The 20,003-nt window shown below is 52.8% G+C and overlaps 10 protein-coding genes across 10 annotated transcripts; 3 read left to right on the forward strand and 7 right to left on the reverse strand.

Moving 5' to 3' along the window:
• Positions 1–67: 67 nt before the first annotated feature.
• On the reverse strand, positions 68–3,107 carry LDX57_005814 (putative C6 transcription factor Prf; the record flags this gene model as incomplete). The annotated part of the gene is made up of 6 exons (XM_046087500.1): positions 68–931; positions 1,016–1,267; positions 1,321–1,812; positions 1,880–2,399; positions 2,460–2,736; positions 2,810–3,107. The coding sequence occupies 6 exons, from the start codon at positions 3,105–3,107 to the stop codon at positions 68–70; spliced, it is 2,703 nt and encodes a 900-aa protein (XP_045943467.1).
• An 824-nt stretch (positions 3,108–3,931) lies between these two features.
• Positions 3,932–5,196, reverse strand: RML2 (mitochondrial 54S ribosomal protein uL2m; the record flags this gene model as incomplete). The annotated part of the gene is made up of 2 exons (XM_046087501.1): positions 3,932–4,033; positions 4,090–5,196. 2 exons carry the CDS (start codon positions 5,194–5,196, stop codon positions 3,932–3,934), a joined length of 1,209 nt encoding a protein of 402 aa, XP_045943468.1.
• Positions 5,197–6,750: 1,554 nt separating this feature from the next.
• CLB2 (B-type cyclin nimE) lies at positions 6,751–8,461 on the forward strand (the record flags this gene model as incomplete). The annotated part of the gene is made up of 4 exons (XM_046087502.1): positions 6,751–6,759; positions 6,863–8,107; positions 8,172–8,310; positions 8,364–8,461. 4 exons carry the CDS (start codon positions 6,751–6,753, stop codon positions 8,459–8,461), a joined length of 1,491 nt encoding a protein of 496 aa, XP_045943469.1.
• A 1,032-nt stretch (positions 8,462–9,493) lies between these two features.
• LDX57_005817 (uncharacterized protein) lies at positions 9,494–10,197 on the forward strand (the record flags this gene model as incomplete). Its single annotated transcript, XM_046087503.1, has 3 exons — positions 9,494–9,580; positions 9,702–9,819; positions 9,917–10,197. 3 exons carry the CDS (start codon positions 9,494–9,496, stop codon positions 10,195–10,197), a joined length of 486 nt encoding a protein of 161 aa, XP_045943470.1.
• Positions 10,198–10,378: 181 nt separating this feature from the next.
• LDX57_005818 (tRNA (guanine-N2-)-methyltransferase) lies at positions 10,379–12,081 on the reverse strand (the record flags this gene model as incomplete). Its single annotated transcript, XM_046087504.1, has 5 exons — positions 10,379–10,429; positions 10,488–10,612; positions 10,660–10,865; positions 10,921–11,810; positions 11,968–12,081. 5 exons carry the CDS (start codon positions 12,079–12,081, stop codon positions 10,379–10,381), a joined length of 1,386 nt encoding a protein of 461 aa, XP_045943471.1.
• Positions 12,082–12,574: 493 nt separating this feature from the next.
• Positions 12,575–14,315, reverse strand: SIR2 (putative histone deacetylase SIR2; the record flags this gene model as incomplete). The annotated part of the gene is made up of 5 exons (XM_046087505.1): positions 12,575–12,757; positions 12,817–12,996; positions 13,055–13,609; positions 13,664–13,974; positions 14,060–14,315. 5 exons carry the CDS (start codon positions 14,313–14,315, stop codon positions 12,575–12,577), a joined length of 1,485 nt encoding a protein of 494 aa, XP_045943472.1.
• Positions 14,316–14,616: 301 nt separating this feature from the next.
• LDX57_005820 (ACL4 family protein) lies at positions 14,617–15,878 on the reverse strand (the record flags this gene model as incomplete). Its single annotated transcript, XM_046087506.1, has 2 exons — positions 14,617–15,253; positions 15,328–15,878. The coding sequence occupies 2 exons, from the start codon at positions 15,876–15,878 to the stop codon at positions 14,617–14,619; spliced, it is 1,188 nt and encodes a 395-aa protein (XP_045943473.1).
• Positions 15,879–16,328: 450 nt separating this feature from the next.
• Positions 16,329–17,135, forward strand: GIR2 (RWD domain-containing protein; the record flags this gene model as incomplete). Its single annotated transcript, XM_046087507.1, has 2 exons — positions 16,329–16,395; positions 16,501–17,135. 2 exons carry the CDS (start codon positions 16,329–16,331, stop codon positions 17,133–17,135), a joined length of 702 nt encoding a protein of 233 aa, XP_045943474.1.
• Positions 17,136–17,709: 574 nt separating this feature from the next.
• On the reverse strand, positions 17,710–18,712 carry LDX57_005822 (LYR motif-containing protein; the record flags this gene model as incomplete). The annotated part of the gene is made up of 3 exons (XM_046087508.1): positions 17,710–18,369; positions 18,434–18,594; positions 18,658–18,712. 3 exons carry the CDS (start codon positions 18,710–18,712, stop codon positions 17,710–17,712), a joined length of 876 nt encoding a protein of 291 aa, XP_045943475.1.
• Positions 18,713–19,224: 512 nt separating this feature from the next.
• MMS2 (E2 ubiquitin-conjugating protein MMS2) lies at positions 19,225–19,875 on the reverse strand (the record flags this gene model as incomplete). The annotated part of the gene is made up of 5 exons (XM_046087509.1): positions 19,225–19,285; positions 19,339–19,418; positions 19,478–19,603; positions 19,666–19,745; positions 19,803–19,875. 5 exons carry the CDS (start codon positions 19,873–19,875, stop codon positions 19,225–19,227), a joined length of 420 nt encoding a protein of 139 aa, XP_045943476.1.
• Between the last annotated feature and the right edge of the window lie 128 nt (positions 19,876–20,003).

Consider the following 20,003-nt stretch of genomic DNA (forward strand, 5'->3'; position numbering starts at 1 on the left):
TGACGATGGGGCAAGTAACAGAAAAAGAGAATAGTCGAGAAAGCGACAGACAACGACCAACCCGTCTCTATGCATGATTCCGCCACGCATCCCAATTCCCCGAGGCCAGAAGCTGCGCCCACTGCGCATCATTGAACGAGTCCATCCCTCCTGGCGTCATCTGAGTCACGTCGGCGGCGTTGGGATCCTGGGTGGGCGCAAAGTCCCACGCCGAGGGCATGGGCATCGAACCCTCTGACCCGGTCGAGTCGAGAGGCGTCACGATCCCCGTTGCCGGGAATCCTCCTCGGCCTGGGTATGCGATGCCGATGTACGGGCCAGACACCATGTCGATGTCCTCGAGGGATGATGTGCCCATCGAAGTGCTTGGCTCTAGTGGATGGGTGGTGCTAGATGGGTGGGGATGCGGGTGTTGTTGGTGTTGGTGTTGATGTGGGTTTAGCTGGTGCTGCTGGCGCTGGTGCTGCGAGCCATTCTGCATAGCTGTGAGCTGAGGATGTCCGCTTAGAGACGGGCGGTTTAAAGTCACTCCTGTATCTTCGGGAATGATGGTGTTGCTGTTATTGTGCGTGGTGGTGGAGGTGCTGTTTGTGCTGGCGTCGGTGAATCCAGGCGATAGATCCATGTCGAGGGGTGCGCCACTCGCGGCGCCTCGTCCTCCTCCGCAACTGCCCGTGGGGGCGACGACGTCGTTCCTTGCCCGCGGTAAATACATGTCATTAGGCATGGAGCAAGAGGAGAGGGAAGCGGGGTTGAAGGGAAGGGGGTGTTGTTTTTGTCGGCTGGGTAGGGTTGTGGGTGGACGGGCGGAGGCTTGACGGGAGTTGTTTGAGGATGGCGAATCCTCTTCTTCGGGGGCAGGTGTCGCCCGTGAATTGGGGCAGATGGATCTTAGAGGTTGGGTGTCTGGTGCGGTTTCTTCGTCCGAGTGCTAGAGTTTGGGCTCATTGTTTAGTAAAAGAAAGCCAACCAAAAGACTGGTGGGCTCGTTTGGTAGGAGACATGAGGTGCTTACCGTACGATTCGGCGCGTGGCGAATCCTTTTTGATGGTCGAGGTCGGATGTCATCGATTGCGGTGCCCTCGATGTCGACGTCCAGTTGGACCAGGAAGGACTCGGTCAAGGGATTCTTCTGCTTCAGTGCGCCTAGAGCGGAGAAGAGGAATTGTAGAGAGGATCGGGCGGCAGAGTCATCGGAACGAGACTTGAGGTACTGTACAAACACTCTGGCTGCAATATAGACGCAGAACGCCATGAATGGGTTCATCTAGGATCGATTAGCTGTCGTCAATTGATCACACCAAGATTGAGCCGGCTTACAATCGTCAAATCCATGTGGCTGATCATCTTCATGATGTTGGATATTTGATCTGCGGCAACTATGCACCTCCGTTTACTCTCAGTGGCAATCTGTTCGGAGATTTTGTTCTTCTCTGCCTTGAAGATGGCCGCTTGGTGAAGACATATCGTCGAGGTATGAATCGCCATGTTACAGAAGATCACATTGGGATCAGCCACACCCGCGGGCAGGCGAAGATGATTTGGCATTGCCAAAGCAAAATGGAGCAGAATGTTATCGTGAGATCGATGTCGCTGCCAGTACAGCCCGTTCAGATCATGCTCGTTGTCTTGTGGATCGGGACGATGAAGATGGGTAAGATTCCGGCCAAAGAGATATGCCATGAATACAACGCTCCCGAACGGCGAGAGCGTGGGGATACGGTCACCAGCCACAATGTCGCTGACACTCGCAGTCTGCTGCGGCTGGCCTTTAACAAAAGCTTCTTCGCTGGCGGGTAGATTAGTCGTGATCTATTGGTAGTTTCCGTTAGTGCGTTCCGTGGCGAATGGGCAATAAGAGGTGAAATGGGGAACTCACGTCTCGGTCATCCATCAACACAGGCCATCCAGTTCCGACGCTGGCGTACCGGTCAACGCAGTACGTCATCCAAAAGACCCGTCGTCGCTCCTCCTTTTCCGTCCAATCCCTGGCCGCTGGGAGTGACTGTTTCACACCGTGGCCGAGACCATCTATTCGGTTCAAACCGAGCATGAGTGACAATCGCGAGGCTTTCCCAACGCTGAGCCAAGCCCGGGGGAAGCACATCATTCGAAACTCGTAGGTACCGATAAGTAGCCATGTCTGACAGCACGCCAAGGACAAGACACCCTCGCCAAGACCTTTCATCTCCTCCAGCTCAGCGTATTTGCGGGCTCGCTGGTAGAAGAGTTCATGCAGATTATGGAATTTGTCACTGACCGTTGCAGCATGACTCCATGTGATGTATTGCAAACAGACCGGGGGTCGAATATTTGGGGCCAAGTCCATGGCCGCTAAATGCCTCGGCCGGTGTAATATGGGGAGCGCGGGGTGGATTTTTTCGAAATAGATTTGGTTTCTGCCTGACCATGAGAAACCGATTTCATTCTGAAGGGGTCAATCCGGACATAAAACATACAGTTCATCAATGACTTCCCGGGCTGGGAGAGGCTCTTCCAGTCCCAGACTTATCATGTCCCACGCGGAGGTATGGGAGTCGCGTACGGGCGGTGGTAGATATACTTGTCCCGGAAGAGTTTGATTCACCGTCGCTTCAGGAGGCGAAATAGGTGTACTCGTGCCATTTGACAAAGTGGTCGACCCGGGTATGTCTGTCAGTTCGTTCTGCGCCGGGGCGCTGAAATCGTTCGTCTGGGCGCTCCCTTCTTGGGTTCTGAGTAAAGTCTCAACCTGAGCTATTCGAATAGAAGACAGCGCGGTCAGTATGCAACCATATAACAGAGATCGAGATGAATGGGATTCACCCACCCAACCGTGCCTCCAACTGCTTCACATAACCCCGCTTCGGACCGCTTTTTTTTCGGACTTCGTCGTAGGCGCATTCATGCCCCAATCGCGCACAGGTTCCGCAGCTGGGTTTTTTGCCGTCACATCTTAATTTTCTCCTCCTGCAGACGACGCATGCGATGCGTTTCGGGCGGGGCACGTAGAGCCCATCGACATCGCTGTGACCCGCCGCATCGAGATTCATCGAAGCATGTTGGGAATGCAAGGTAGAATTGTTGGAGGGGGGTTGTTGCGACTGTTCGTCGTAAAAGTCCGCCATGGTGTGATGGAAGATATGGCGAAAAGGCAGACGATCGTAGATAAAAGAGACGTAATATTTCGAGGGTGGGACCGGACGCTGGGTGGGAACGTAGCCTTGCAAGGCCTAGAGGTGCCAGACCTCGATCACGAGAAGAGTGAAATGGGTAGTCAACATTTGCTAAGAGGATACGAAGGAAACTAAGGCAGCAAGCAAGCGTAGGGTGGATGGACGATGAGAGAAAAGGATGTCGGAAAGCGCATCGTATATGCTGATCGGCCGATCGAATCCACGGTCGTCGGCAGCGCCACCGAAAGGCCCAAGTCACGTTGACGACCCAGACCCGTTTGGGTTGGCTTCCTTCCTAACATTTCAGGACATCGATATATCCAGTGACTACGCATCATGCATTAATTCATAGTCCAGTGAGTATGACCTATATTCTAACCCATATAATACAGTAACAACGCCACGGACGGACGGAGAGAATGGAAACATGACCGGAAAAGCAGCGCAGCAAGCTATTGACATGTCGGAGTCGCCCTCGCACATAGGCACACACACACACACTCTCTCTCTCTCTCTCTCTCTTTCTCTCTCTCTCTCTCTCTCTCTCTCTTTCTCTCTCTCTCTCTCTCTCTCTCAGCAAGCCCCAAGACAATGAGAACATCTCTTAAGAATAGTACAAGATGAGCACACTTTCTCATCTCCGTGCACGTCTCAGGCTAAAACAAATGACAAAAAATCTTTTGGAGAAGCATCGTGGCAAGCAAGAAGTATACAGATTAGGAATCGAATGCAGAACAGAAAATGACACGAGAGAAAAGATGGCACCTGCGTCACCTTTAGCTGTAACCTCTGCGACGCTTGCCCTGGTTGCGCACTCGGGGAACAACCACGTTCTTGTTGATCTTCCACTTGGGTCGGGTTTTCCAGCCAGATTTCGCCTGCGATACCAGTTAGTAGACTGCTGGTAGATTAATTCTAGAACAAAGACACGTACCGGGAGACCCCAAGGACTCTTCGGGTCCACGTTACCCTTGGATTTACCACGTCCACCACCGTGGGGGTGGTCCATCGCGTTCATCGCAAGACCACGGACGGTGGGACGGATGTTCAGCCAGCGAGATCGTCCAGCCTTTCCGATTTGGGTATACTGGTAGTTCGGGTTGCTGGCAACTCCCACGGTTGCGCAGCAGTCCTTGTGGATGAGACGGACCTCACCACTCTGGAGTCGTAGCGTGATGTGCGTAGCGAGACGCTCCTTCTTTTGCAGCTCCCGCTGCGACACCCGCTTGGTCTCGGCACCCTCCTCCGGCGTCTCCTCCTGCGCCTGGTTGGGGGCGTTGGTACCCTTGGCGATCACCGTGGCGAAGGTACCCGCGCTGCGGCACAGCTGACCACCCTTCCCGGGTTTCAATCCAACGTTGAAGATCGACGTACCGACGGGGATCATGTGCAACGGCAAGCAGTTGCCTCGCCACGCAGTTCGGGCGGCCAGCACACCGGGATCCACGGCGCCGCCCATGCTGTCCCACAAATCTTGCGGGATACCAGACATATAGCTCTGCACAACGTCCCCGGCTCTCATACCCTCGGCAGCCAAAATGTAGCTCAGCTGTTTGGTTTCTTGGCTGCGGACAAGAGCAATGTGAGCACTTCGTCCCGGGTCATGTTCGATACGTTCCACCAGATGCGGTCCGGGGGCAGCTCGTCCGAAGTCCACCACTCGAATACGGCGCTTGTGGCCACCACCACGATGCCGGATCGTCACTCGTCCAGTATTGTTACGGCCACCCTTGCTATGGCCTCGTTTCGGGAATGTCAACTTCTGGACCGGCCGACCCTTCCAGAGATGATCGTTGATGGGTCTCCGCAAATGTCGAACACCGGGGGTTCGGGGGGTGTAGGTTCGGAGGAGCACACCGGTCTTGTCACGGGTAGGCGGAGGAGCAAAGGCGATACTAGGATCGAAGGTCGCACTCGGAGGTTCATTCGCGGAGGGAGCCTCCTTTTCCGTGATCACCGTCGAGTAGGCCCGAGACGAGACGGAGGACAAACATCTGAAGGGGAGACGAAGGCCGGTCAAGGCCAGGCGAGGTTGAAGCATGATGAATCAGTGATATGCAGAAGGGATTCTGAGATCAATTGACTGGTGTCCGTTCTCCTGACACAGCGCAGCACACTGCAAGATCGAGGACGGAAGAATGCGAAAGGATCCGGGCGTTTACTGCTCGATCATGCTGGACGAAACCAAACACAAGGGAATTGAAGTGAAGAGGTCAGCTCAAGAGCGAACCAGATCGTTCCCCGATAGCACAACCGGCCCAATTCGAAAGTTGATCGAGATACGCGGCGGCGGATGTCTGCACCGACTTGGACTTGGACGCTTCTCCGAACGAAAATGTCTTTGGGTCCGCAGTCCGCGGTGGCTCGTGTTAGGTCACATGACATGGCAATTGCACCGCCATAGGGTAAGACTGTGGCGCAGTGACTCAGGTCACGGGACGGCGCGACACGGCAACACGTCCCGGACGATACGCAAAAGCGTAAAAGGGCCGAGGCGTTGCGCGGGCAACGGCGCCTCTCTGGTGTTTTGGGCGAGCGTGAAGCCAACGCGCTCTCCCCGTCTCCTTCTCTCTCGGGCGCGACGGCGTCTCGGCCTGTTCACCCCTCAGGCATCCATCACCACCCCCTCTCTGTCCCCGTGACAGTACCGATACTTTCTCCTTCCCGTAGTTTAGTAGGAAGGTCCAGTGCTTCACTGCACTTTCTGTATGTACCGATACTTTTCCCCCGGTGATTCCCGTATTTTTCCCTTCTTTCTCCCCCCCTTTCCTTTCCTTTCCTTTCCTCCTCTCAGCCTCTTCTTGCCTTCTCTCTTTCCACCTTCTTGCGTTCCTCTCCACCACTCCATCTTACACAGTACATAATCTTAATCCCTGAGTTACCCTCAAGAACTGTCTGCTGTGTCTTGCAGATACATCACATCACCAGTGTACAGCCGTTAATAATCCACGAATCCACGCGCCTTGACCGGACTTGTGCTGTGGGGCATCATTTCCCAGCTTGGCTGATTTCCACGCTAAGACTAGGGCCAAACATTGCCTTTGCCCTGTCAAGTTTACACCTTTCCCTGCACCCAACCTCCATCATCAATCCTGTGTTTCCTCCAGGCCAGCCCGCCCTCTTCCCCCCCAGATTCACCACCCTCAACCATCTTCAACCGGTTGCCTTTCGCGTGTTTTTGCTTATACTCATCGATCGACACGTGCAGCCTTGCTTTCCTGTACAAAATTTCTTCTTACAGCGGTGACTTGCGCGCCCGGAAACTTACGTGATTCGGGCCTTTTCAAGATCCGGCCTTGAACGTCAGCAAACCCATATATGCCCTTATTTTAAAGCCTCTCCACCCCAGATTCCTGTGAAATACCGGTCATTCCTGCCTCGACAACCTTGCATAGCCATAGTACCTTGTTGCTTGGGGTTGGACAAGAATCCACGCGTGGTACGTGCATTGTCACTTTCCTGGTCTTCAGGTATTTGGACTCCACTGGAGTAATTTCCTGTGGAATGCTGACGAGACGATGAGCACAGTAACTATAGTGTCCTTTTTTATCTCTCCTCTTTTCCACCCTTCCTTTCAACCCTTCCTTCTAATATCATGCCTCCGGTAAGCTGTCCTTGACTCTGGGGAGAAAATCAGACGCGTCAGACTTCGGACGACTCCGTCCGTTCCTGTCGACCCGACGGCTCTTGAATTAACAATCGAGCAGGCTCGGAGTCTTCGTACGCGGGGTACGATGAACGAGAACGACGAGAACGGGCCCCAAACGCGTCTGACGCGGGCCAAGGCCGCTGCCATGTCGGCAGGAGATGCCCCGGCTGCCAACGCTGCGAAGAAACCCCTTCAGACCAAGAAAGCTGCCACCTCCATGACCGGCGGAGTCCCCAGAAAACGCGCTGCCCTCGGCGATGTGAGCAATGTCAACAAGGCGGACAGTGGTGAGACCAAGGAAGCAAAGAAGCCCGCCGGCAGCAAGGTCGGATTGACATCCAAGGCCACGATGCAGCCAGGTGGCGTTCAGAAACTCAGCCGCACCAACACCACCCGGACTGCCATGGGCGCCAAGGACGCGAACACCAAGAAGCCTGCCGTCGACGCGAAACGCCCCGGCAGCGGATCAGGAATCGGTAGCGCACAGAAGAAGCGGTCAGCCAGCCAAAAGTCGATACCGGAGAAGACCCTGCAGCAGGAAGAACCCCCACGCAAGAGAGTCGATGTCGAGAAGCTCGAGGCCAAGAAGGCCGCCACGGAGAAGGCCTCGACCGTGAAGGAGAAGGTTCAGGTCACCGAGGAGGTCGTGGAGAAGGCCGACGCGAACTACGAAGTGGAGAACCTGGACGAGGAAGACCTGGACGACCCTTTGATGGCGGCCGAGTACGTCGTCGAGATTTTTGATTACATGAGACAGCTCGAACTGGAAACGCTACCCAACCCCGACTACATTGAGCACCAGCCTGATCTCGAGTGGAAGATGCGCGGCATTCTCGTCGACTGGCTCATCGAGGTTCACACGCGTTTCCGTCTTCTGCCCGAAACTCTCTTCCTCGCTGTCAACCTCATCGACCGCTTCCTGTCGGCCGAAGTCGTGGCCCTGGATCGCCTGCAGTTGGTCGGAGTGGCTGCCATGTTCATCGCATCCAAGTATGAGGAGGTTCTCTCGCCTCACGTTGCCAACTTCAGCCACGTCGCCGACGAGACCTTCTCGGATAAGGAGATCCTCGATGCCGAACGTCACATCTTGGCCACCCTCGAATACAATATGAGCTTTCCCAACCCGATGAACTTCCTGCGTCGCATCTCGAAGGCCGACAACTACGATATCCAGACACGTACTCTTGGAAAATATCTGATGGAGATCAGCCTTCTGGACCACCGCTTCATGCAGTACCGCCAGAGTCACGTGTCGGCGGCTGCTATGTACCTTGCTCGTCTGATTCTGGAGCGCGGTCCTTGGGTAAGTCTTTCATGCTGTTGTGTATGAACCTTTGAAGATCTAACATGTGCGTTCTTGGCATTAGGACCCCACTCTCGCTCACTATGCTGGTTACGATGAAGAAGAGATCGAGCCCGTCTTCCGTTTAATGATCGATTACCTCCACCGTCCAGTCTGCCACGAAGCCTTCTTCAAGAAATACGCCAGCAAGAAGTTCCTCAAGGGTAAGTGCCAGCTGCTCGAAGCTTCTCCTCTCCCGCTAACTGACTTGCTGCAGCTTCCATCCTTACGCGGCAATGGGCCAAGAAGTACCATCACCATTATATCGACAGCTCCCTCTCGGAACCTTACAACTACATCAAGGACCATGAGTAAATGGTCACGATGCGGGTTATTGATGCTCGAATCGGCGTCCGTGGCAAGGTTACTCAGAAGGAGTTGATTGATTCCATATGTTGGCATTTCTTCGTTTGTGATGGTATAAGGCACACACCTCTTGCATATGTTTACGACGGCATTTTTCCATTTCAGTTGCGGACGTTGGCATTGTTCAATTCTTCTAGGGGCGTCAGGGCGCGCTTCTCATGTTCTTTCGTGACTTTCCATTTGCTTTCTTCGTTTACCTCTTTTTCCTCTTCTTTTTTTTTTTTTTTTGGTAATGTTCGGGCTGCATTACATCTTTTTCTTCTCTCCAATTTTCTTGTTTTCTGTTCTTACTTCAGGCGTCGGATTCTCCATGGTCGGAAATTCTATTTGCAGTTCTCATTTTTGGTTTTTCACACTGCTTCTACGAAACTCATTTCTCAACCCATGAGGGTTGCTTCTGATTGCGTTTCGTTTCCCATACTCGCGACCAACTCCACGCTGTTCCATGTCTGGGATCATGGCTTCTGGAGGAAAAGATGTCGCACGGCCTGTTTCTTAATGACCCATGATGCTTGAAAGCGTGTTGAGGATGTTAACCCGCCGGCCGGCGGGTTCTCAATGTTCGGATTAGTCTGCTAGCGAGGATAGAGCGAAGGACTTATTGTAATGTGCCTTTTAGGGAGATTAATTTACCGCTGAGACTTTTCAGCCTTGTTGTGTTCTAAGTGCTTGACCAGACTAGTGTAGTTCTCGAGGTGTCCGCTGAACCGAGGTTGCTCCCGTCTTGACTTCCGGTCGAACTACTTTGTTCCGCTCTTCATACCTCTCTGTACTCTTTTTCCCAAAAGCCCAGTCATGGCTTCCAATGAATCTGCCTGTCCCTTCTGTAACATCGCAAACGCATACCCCCCTATCGCACCTTCCGCCTTTCTCAACCAATCCTATCGAACATCCCCAGCTTCGTCACCCTTGCCATCAAACCCAGAGCCCCAAGCGCATCTCATCCTATCTACTAAACATGTCCTTGCCTTTCTCGACATCATGCCTCTCACAGAAGGACACATTCTCGTCGTGCCGAGAGAACACCATGTGAAACTAGCAGACATGGGTGTCCGAGTTAGCCGAGCGGTATGTTCGAGTATATATCTTTCCTCTCCCCTACTCTCTAATTTCCCTTTCGAAACCTGAATCAATGGTTTTATTTCACCCCTGGTATATATTTGAGTTATATACTAATCAGTTGATCCAGGTTGGCCAATGGCTCCCTATTATCTCGCGGGTTGCGATGCGGACGCTCTTTGGGGAAGAGGCCACCTCTGAGTCTGGTTCGAGTTGGAATTGGAATTGGAATGTGGTGCAGAATAATGGTTGATTCCGCCCTCTTTTTTATTTCTCTGCGTTTTCCATGTTTAGTCTGCTGTCTTGTTTGATTGTATGCAATGAGTTTAATTTAACAGTGAGCAGGTATCACCGCCGCGCAACTCGTCCCCCACGTTCACTTCCATGTGATACCTCGGCCAGCGACGAATGCGCCGCCGAGCGGCGGGAAGGTGAGTTTCGTGATGTTTGGTCGCGGGCAGAGGGATGAGTTGGATGATGAGGAGGGGGAGAAGTTGGCGGGGTTGTTGAGAGAGGAGTTGGCTAAGGAGGTGGGGAGAGTGAAAGAACAGGAGGGCGTGGATTTGGATCTGGAGGGTAGTGGTGATGATGATCATGATAGGAAGAGGGAGTTGGGGAAGCTATGATGTTTTATATGAAGTTGCTGTTTCATCCTGGATTGTTCTTCCTTTTTCGATCGGATTAACAGAGTGGATCGGGTGATATAAGAGGCGTTGGCGCTTAATGGACTATGTCATCTGTAATATGTTTTCAATTTGTTTTAGGTTTCATCTAGGATATATACTTTTGTTTGATTCATTCATGTCTTCATTGCGATGCGGGACTTTCGGTTCCCGACTTGTGGTTCCTTGAGAAATACTGGCAATTGGATGTGTTAGACAGACCTCCATGGCGAGCAAGTGTAGGATTAACTAACCTTTCTCCTAAAGGCGTTCAGGTCGTCGGCACTGACTCCCTGGTCATCGCCCTTTTGTCGTCCAAGCGTCACGTCCGAGACCTGGCCTTCTGGGAGCCTTCGGTAGGTGATAAGTCGACGTGCCCCTTGATCCGTTAGTATCCGCCTGCAGATTAAAGTATGTGGCACTTACAGTTGTTGAAGGGTTGCACTGAAACGCTGACAACCTCCAAGTTCTGGTGCATAGGAATCATCAACTTCACATCTTCATCGCCGGATGTCGGCATCCACATGCATAGTCGCCCGTCCGTGACGAGGGTCTGCGAAGCGAACTCCAGGATATCGTGCAGCATTGCCTCGAAACCGTACGGCTTCTTTGGAGCGACGTAGCCCGGCCGGCTGTAGGTATGTTAGACGGGATTGAAGGACAAGAGCAGACAAAGTGGATACATACTAGTGAGCCGGTACGCCGTCGATGACCACCTCTTCCTTACCACGGCCATCACGAGTTCCGAGAACCCGAAGACCCTCACGCACCCCGTAAGGCGGGTCACAGATAATGCCGTCCAAGAACTGGCGGTTGAGCAGGGGCGTATTCGTCAAATCCGATGTGAACGCATCCACGAACTTGCTCGTCGTTCCATACTGCTTAAAGTTCGATGCCAGCCCAATCGGGTCTCCCGCCTTCCTCTCTCGACCGCGAAAGCTGCGCCCATCAATATCCGAACCGAAAGTCAAGGCCCCAAAGTGCGCCGCCGCTACACAAAAGCTCCCCGTGCCAACGAACGGGTCGTAGAAGAGCCTTGCGGGATCCGCATGCGCCATATTGGCCGTGACGAGACTCAGCTCGGCATCCATAGACGTCGTACTGATATACCGACGCTTTTTCAAATCATACTTGTTCACGATGTCCCGATGGCTGTTTGCGATCCACCGACCAAAGTAGATATGCTTCGGCTCCAGATTCAGCTTCTGCGGGCGCGGCGCATCGGGGTACTTCACTGCGGATTCCACCTGCGAGAGATAGTCCTCGTGGACCCAGAAGTCCTCGTCCGGATTCTTCATGCGGATGGGACCCGTAAAGGCCATGTAGGAGAAGGACTGGATGATCTCGCGCCTCTGCTCCATGCTGCGTTTGCCGCTGAAGGACTCTAAGCTGAACCGGAACGAGGCCTCCTTGAACTCGCACCAGCGGTGCTCCGTCCGCCTGCGGACGTCGGCGTGCACTTCATCGTAATTGGCGCCGTGGCCCCAGAGCTCGAAAATGTCCTTGGCTAGAATGCTGCGCGAGATGAGGGTTCGCGCAGCTTTTTCATCGGGGAGCTTGACGATGCAATATGGTGACTGGAGGCGCGATTAGTTGTGATGCATATCTCTCGGATGGATCGCGGGGTGAAAATATCTCCAAGGTGGGGGGAGTTTAGTGCAGTCAAATCTCGATGAACAATTAAAAAAAGCATCGAAGAAAACAACTAATATCAAGTAGAGACAAGAAACCTACAAATTGATCATAAAAGACGATCTCCAAGTCAATGCCAGCCAGAGACGCCAGGGCATTAATCTCCGGCCGTCGAAAAGTCTCGTGGGCTTGAGCGAAGCGGATCAGATATTCCATGACGATTGCGTCCACTAGGCCGGACTAAGGCCCTAAGGATAAAGTCGTATGTTCTCAATCGAAATCCTTTGAAATACGTGGATGGTTGTCTCTTCTAAGAAGCTGCTCTGGTGGGGAAGAATTTGGAAGGGAAAGGTTTTTTTTCTCTTGACGTTGCCGGAAAGAACCCGCTTTCTCTTGATGCGCTTCAGCGACTCTCGATGGACGAACTTCCACGCTGACCGAGGTCTTACAAACTACTTGCATGATAATGTGAAGATAATCGCAATGAAACATGGATGAGAACTCAGATTTCCAACTGTCAAAAAGCCAATCGCCTTCTATCAAAGAGTTTATCAACCAATAAACCGCAGCAGCCAAGAAGATATCTGTATCTACGAAAAAATCCATTTCAAATCAAACGCAAATCAAGCCCTCATAGTCCCTTGCGAAATAACCCGTCGAGATACGCCGTCTCTTAAATACTAGAGATCTCCGTGACAAAACACCGCCGCTATGCGCCAACAACCTTAAACACATGTCGTGATTCATATCCTTCCACTGGAGTCACCTCAACCTTCTCGCCCTGGGGAATCATCTCGTGCTTCAAGTCCCAGCCAGCTCGGCGAGAAAGTTCAGACACCACCACGTCGCAGTCGCCCAGCAAGTCGATATCGAAGCCAGTGTGCGATACAGGCTGGGGCATGGTCAGCTAGGATTCACTTTCTTTGAAGAACTCGATTTGTTGCTACTTACGGTGCGAGAAATGTAGATCTGAGGCACGGTGCGAGGCAGCACCCCCGGCACTTCCGCTACAGGGGCTACTTTCAACGAGGTCCCAATGACAATCACCAGATCCACCTGGTCACGGTCATGGTGGAGAAGACGATGGCCGAACTCGTCGGGAAGATCCTCGCCGAAGAAAGTGATGTCCGGCTGGTTTTGTGTTAGCGAAAGGTGAAGCAAACCAAGCGCACAGCATCTACATCCATACCTTCATCACGCCCGGAGTAGGAATTTCATAATCCTCTTCTTCCGAGCTGTCCTCGCCGTCATTCTTGCGGTTTTTGTGCGTTCCATTAGTGCTACGTTTGCGCTTCATGCCCTGCGCCTTCAAGGCTTCCTCTGCGATCTTCTCGCGGCACACCGTACACTCAGGAATGACCCCCTTCTTGATCTCGTCAAAGATTGCATCGCCCTGGACTTGATACTTGCACTTCACGCACGTGGCGGATGCAAAAGAGCCATGGCATTGGACGATCTTTTCGGGAAGCACGCCTGCATTGGCCTCGATGTTGTCAATGTTCTGGGTGTAGTTGGTGAGGAGTTTCCCTTTGTCCTGCAGCAGCCGAATGAACCCGTGGGTCGGCGAGTATTTCTTCTCGGTAGGCAAGATGTCCTTTGCGATCGAGAAGAAGATACTGGGGTCCTCGCGGAAGACCTGAATGTCAAAGACTTCCTGCGGGTCGCTCAGACCGAGATGCTCCAACTGCGAATACAGTCCGGTGTCTTTCGATCGAAAGTCGGGAATACCGAGACTCGTAGAGATCTACAGAATTAGTTAGCGTAGGTCTTTTGCGACACATACAAGTCAGAAACGTACGCCGGCACCTGTCAGCACGACGATATTTTTGGATTCTTGAAGCAATCTGACCGCATCCTCGATCGTGTTGTATTGGGGAAGCTTCTGGCGCCTGGAGAATTCCCGCGAGATCGCGATCGCTAGAAGAGGATGATACGCCTCATCCGGCGCGCCTTCGAGGAAAGGCGGGGGCAAGATGCCGAACGCCGTGCAGAGCTTCTTAGCGGTTACTGTATCCTGGCCGATGGTTTCGCCAACAAAGGCAGCCTTGCCGATTTCATGGAGCCGATTTCGAAAAGCAACGGCTTCTTCCAAGGTGCAAGCATCGGGTACTGTTCCAGCCAAACGGCGTTGAGTGAGCTGAGTGAACGATCAAGGAGATGGGCGCGCATGGACCAGGCCATCAAAGAAGCTTACCTCCATCGCGCAGCTGATCATCGCGCAGAACCTGGATGGCGTCCTCGTAGAGAGACTGGGTCTCCCACTCGTCGCCCGAGGCATCGCTATCGGTCTCGTACTCCGACTGAGACACGTCTTTCTCCACCGCGACCACCGTCTCCGTCGTGAGATTCGTCTCGTCGTCCATATCCGCGGCGGAGGCGATATTGGCGGCATCCACCTCGATCTTCTGCAACGACGAGGGCTCCCCGCGGGGCGCTGGTACCGGGTCCATCCTGTCAGGGAGATCGGACAGTTCCAGCAGCCTCGAAAACAACACTTTCACTCACATTGGGCTATTTGCCACGCATCGGTCGAAATGTCGGGTCAAATTTGGCTCTGCGACTGTCCGGGGAAAGCGGTCGGCCCGGGGTTTTTCCGATCGCCTGATCTGATTACTCGGTGCTAGTATGTACTAGTAGTATGTCCTAGTGTTCAAAGGCGCATTGACTGGAATTCTCTTCTCTATTGGTATCATGTCATAAAGGTGCTTTTTTTGGGTTTCATCACAATCAATACTGTCTGTGTGTCGTTCTTCATGAATCCGCCATCTCATGGTCCCCGTCCGACTCGGCCTCGATCTCCTCGTCGGACCACTCCTCCTCTCCTTCCTCGCCCTCTTCCTCGTCCATCTCCTCTCCGAGTTCCTTGTTCATTTCCTGGACCAACTCGGTGGCGTGTTCCTTCAACCTCTCATCCTCATACTGGAGCACTTCGTAGAGAGCCAGACCCTGCTTGAGCCACTCTCGACTGGCGACAAGTGAGGCCTGTCGTTTCGCCTCGGGCGATTCGTCCGCCTCGGCGTCTTTCGGGGCCTGCTGCTTCTCCGCCAGAAGGTAGAGACACCATCCACCGAGATACCATGCTTCCACACTCTGGTCATCTTCGAGAATCAGACGCTCCAGAACCTCCAGGGCCTCGAGTTCCATGGTCACCTCCATGAGCAGACGGGTCAAACTGATGCGGGTCGCAAAGTCTGGAATGGTGAGGTCGTCGGGTGGCAGGTCCTTCCATATGGCCAGACTTCTCGTGAGTGCCTCTCGGGCATCGTCTGTTCGCAGCTGGGAGATCCGGATGGAAGCAAGGGTTTGCAGCACCTCAGGCGCCTTGGGGTTGGCCTTGAGCGCTTCCGTAACTAAGAATTCGCATCGGCTTTCCGCATCTTCTTCCCATCTGGTCGTTGTCAGCAACTCCTCGCAGAGCAAAGCAAGCAACAAGGTGCTCAATGACAAACGTAGGCGACTTACGAAAGATCGGTCATGTAGATCTCCGCCACGCCGCACAAGGCGTTGGCCAGCTTGCGCTTCTTTCCGTCCAACTCAATGGCATTCTGCGGACCGGCGTTTGCCTCCAACTGCTCAATCACATGTCGAAGGGCAGAGACACCCTTCTCGAACCACTGCACGCTGTCCTTGCCGCCCGACTCACTCAATTGAGCCAGCCATAAGAACTTTTCCGCCCCGCCACCCTGGGACTCGGGTATCGTGCCCGTCGGATCCAGCTCGACTGCACGCAAAAACTGCTCCCGCGCCGTATCGATATCTCCCAGTTCCACGTAGATCTCGCCGACCAGGTTCAGGGCGGAAAGCTGAGCGGGCGAATTGGCCGGCGCATTGTCGAGGGCCTGTTGGGCTAATCCAAGCGCGCCATCGGCCTGTCCCGTCTGAAGGAGAATTGTCGCTTGGTCGAGGAGCTTCGAAGGGTCTTGGTTCATTTTCTGTTTCGAGACGGAGCCACCGGCGCTGAGAACGGATTTGGATTTAGAGGTCTTCTTTTTCTGGGGTCTGGGTTTGCCCATGATATCAGAGAACAAAAAAGGGAATCTATATATTGAGAGAGAAAAAAGGTCTGATCCAAATTAAAACGTACTCTTCAATTCCAAAAGGCAAAAGAACAGTATATAAATGGGGAGTCTGTCTTTGCGGGTCGAGAAAAAAGAAGATTCCCTTTTCGGGTCGAACATTTTTGGGCGGGTTCTTATCGTGTTTGCTCCGTTTGCATGTGGGACTGCAGATTCAATGGACTCGACGGCCTGGAGTCCTGCACTGTCGTCCCCAAATCCCGCCTCTAGGGAATCTCCTGTTGCTGTTCAATCTTCTCCGTCTCTGTCTGCGACGAGACTCCGGTCGACTCTTCTTGTTTCGTGCTTGCTCCACGTTGGAATCTCTTTTCGCCGCCTCTAATCCCTCTCACCCCCAGTCCCTCGTACCCCTCCACACTATCCGCACGGCGGCAGAACTGAAGCAAAATGGGCCGCGAAGACCAGATTGAAGAGCGCGAGGTGCTCGACTCGATTTTTCCGGAAGAAATCACAGGTGAGTACCAAAGGAAAAAGAAAGAAAATCCTACAACTGCGATTCCCCGCGTATCACACACCTCGCCTTTTCCCACCGGCGCTAACAGATCTATCACCTACCCAGACATATCTGACACCGCATACCGGATATCGATCGCCCTCGACACGCCCGAAAATGACGTCGAAGAAACAGAGCAACCGGTTCTGGTGCTGCAGGTGTCGTACCCGCCTGACTACCCCGACGTGGCCCCGGAGTTAGACATTTCGGCCCCTCCCAACGCGCCGAAACACCCGCGACTAGATATCCAGGAGGATCGGGACCGACTGCTCGAGACGCTGGGGCCGGCGATCGAGGAGAACATTGGGATGGCGATGGTGTTTACGCTGGTGAGCGCCCTGAAGGAGAGCGCCGAGCAGCTCATGTCGGAGCGGGTAAACGCCGTGCATGCGCAGAAGGAGATGGAGGCCGCCAAGGCGGAGGAGGAGGAGAACCGCAAGTTTCAGGGCACGGCTGTCACCCGGGAGTCGTTCCTAGAGTGGCAGGCGAGGTTTAAGCAGGAGATGGAGGATGATGAGAGGAGACAGAAGGAAGAGAAGGAGGCGGACGACAAGAAATCGAAGACGAAGACGCCGGCGAAGGAAGAGAAGAAGCTGACGGGTAGAGAACTATGGGAGCAGGGATTGGCCGGAAAGGCCGACTTTGATGAAGAGGAGGAGGGTGCTATGCCGCCTGTTGAGAAGATGAAAATTGCTGCGTAGGAGGTCGGCTTTGAGCAAAGCTTTCTTATTTCCCTGCACGAAATGTTCAATTCTTACGTCTCAGCGCTATGCCGGCAAGAGTGTGGTCAATGTAAATACATATTATCCTTGATGAAGACCTGGGGGAGATTAGAGATTGAGATTACATATCTTGACTATGTACATTGCTTCTCAGGGCGACCGTGAATCGAGTATTTTGGCGATCCAGATCAGGTGAGACAGCCGTCGAGCCAATTTCCAATGCCTCCTAACTCCAAATTGCACGACCGCTCTTATGTAGACCCTGAACCCGATATTCAAAGACAGCCGTGTGGTCTGCTTGAAGATGGAAGGCGAATGCCAATGAGCTTTAGCCTAGTCTGTGCGAGGCATTATCAAGGGAGTGTTGGCCTGCTATATCTCTCGGATTACCGCATAACGCCGGCTCTTTGATGTCGAGAGAGCGCCTGTACTGCGGTAGTCTGAGTTGCTTGTTCGGCACTAATTGAGGTGTAACAGGCGCGTGATGTGTGCAATGGGTGAATATCAGGCAGCACTGAACCTAATCTGATTGAATAGTATTCACGCCAGATGCTCAAGGATCCGTGGTGATTTGCTTTTCCTCATTCTTCCTTTCCTCATTCTGCTTTCTCTCCTTCGCTGCTAATTCGCGCTCAGCAAGGACGACATTCCACATCTTTTCGGCAAGTTCTCGACTCTTCGTATCCGAGGTGCGCATCTGATCATCAGCAGTCGATAAAGCATCTTCAACCGACGTAGTCCAGCTGTTATCGTCCCCACCGCCGGTCAATTCATCCCACTCGTCTTCGTCCTCGTTAAAGAGCAAGTCCGCCTCTAATCTATCACGACGCACAACCAAAGCCCATCGCTTTTCGAGCTTGCTTCTAAGCACGCCACTGAGGTTCTTCGGTTGGGGCTTCTTAATGCGCAAGAACGGCATGCCTCGCGCACTGACAAGTCTAGGGATATGGCGCTTGCCACTCACGACGGGACGAGGTCGGGAGAGTATGGGTTCTGCGTCCGGATGACGACGGGCAGTAAGATCTTGGTGGCGTTTGAATTCTGCCTTCTTTCGTTGTTCTTTGTTCAGAGGCTTGGGGGGCGCGGCTTCCGCGAGTGCTCTTTGCGCTGTAATTTTCCGCTGTTGGATCGACTGCGATTCGACGATGAGGTCCGTAATGCGTTGTATGCCATTCTGGTTTCCGTGGGCAGCCAAGTGTAAGAGGTCAAAGGCCTGCGAATGGAGAGAAAGACATGAGCAATTGAACAACTGAACGAGAAAAAGGAAAAGGGGGTACCTCATATCCAGCCTTCAATGCATTAACAGTCTGGGATGGACTCTGAAGGCTCTTGTACCTTCGAAACCTTTGTCTGATGAGGGATCTAGGGGTTTTGGGCCCGGGGATAGTGGTTGGTAATTTGGCGCATTGTCGGAGAAGCCCTCGATAAAGAGCTAAGCCTAGAACACAAAAGTCTGGTTAGTATGGTCTGGTACACATACTGTACACAGTGAGGAACTTACAGGCAAAGCGATGGACCCCCGAGGACTTGGGAACTACTGATTTGTGAAACGCCATAACCTTTGGAGGTTAACTTGACTTTGCTGTCGGAAACGAGTAGATGCCGCGGTCGGTCACGTGCAGATACCATCAATCGATACTGAATTTACAGGACTTGGTGATTTACTTTAACCAGAGTTTGTGTCTAGTGACCATGGGCCCTTACGATCTACTGCTTCGTTCTTAGTTAGATCGTTATACTTGAACTTAAGACGCAAAGTCGACATTAATGCACCTTGTAATATGATAGTACGAGTCGGTCATACCTAGTGGGCTTAGTCCAAACTTCCGAAAGCAGCAAATCATTACGCAAAGAAAGCAGGGAAGGAATAAGATTCTAGGTTGTGATATATTTGAAGCTAGGCTTCAGAAGAAACCACGCCATGCCCGCCATAATGCATAGACTGTACACGCTCTAATAAGCCAAGGAAGCAAGAAGTAAATGAACCTTACGCAAAAACCAACCATAGTACTCCGAATCGGGGTCCCGGGCCATGCACAAGGCGAGTTTTTATTTGGTGTTATCTGTTTTAGAAAGTCGAGCCCTCCGGAGGTTGAGGGAGCTTCTTATGTTGCGGAAGGGCCATATACCTAGGAGCTTGAGTTGGATGAGTTCATCGTAAAACATGGTAGAGTTTACGCACCTTCTGAGTTCAAGCAAGATTGTCTCCATGGTGTTCTCGCGTTTCCATTGGGTAAGACACGGAAGTTTCGTAGGATCGACCTGTACGAGTATAAGAATCACACCATTCCGATATTTCCAGAAAACAGGGCGGGCGTTACCTTTCCGGTTCGGGCATCAACGCAAGGCAGATTGACACGCGAAATGAATTGCAGGGTCGGGGGGTTGTCAGGGTAGTCGGGACCACAGTGGATGTTTACACTGTAGATTCGGTTCTCATGGACACTCTATATCATAGTACGGGTCAGCGAAGCTGGTCTGTGGAACGGGTAGTATAGGCTGGACGAACATGAGGAGGACCAAGAATGGTTCCATTCCAGTTACTCATCATCACATCATCTCCATCTGCTAGACCGTACGAGCATGCCTCTGGAGTCGCATCAGTATATGTATCGCCGACAAAGATCAGGGAAGGTTCGTATCTACCTGCGCCTTGGCCCTTCTCGCCCTTCTCTAGCTCGTCTAGGAGTCTGAAGTTTCGGGGGATTTTAGCGCCCATTGTGTAAAGGTCGGAAGATCGTGTGGTGGGGAGTATCAACAAGGGAGTTGACCGGGGAAGGGGCGGGGTGGATGATGGGAAGAGGGGAATCTATGAACGAGGCGAAGGAGGGGCACCGTCGACGTTAT

The sequence above is a fragment of the Aspergillus melleus genome, assembly GCF_016097325.1.
Source record: "Aspergillus melleus strain CBS 546.65 chromosome Unknown contig3, whole genome shotgun sequence".
Classification (NCBI taxonomy): domain Eukaryota; kingdom Fungi; phylum Ascomycota; class Eurotiomycetes; order Eurotiales; family Aspergillaceae; genus Aspergillus; species Aspergillus melleus.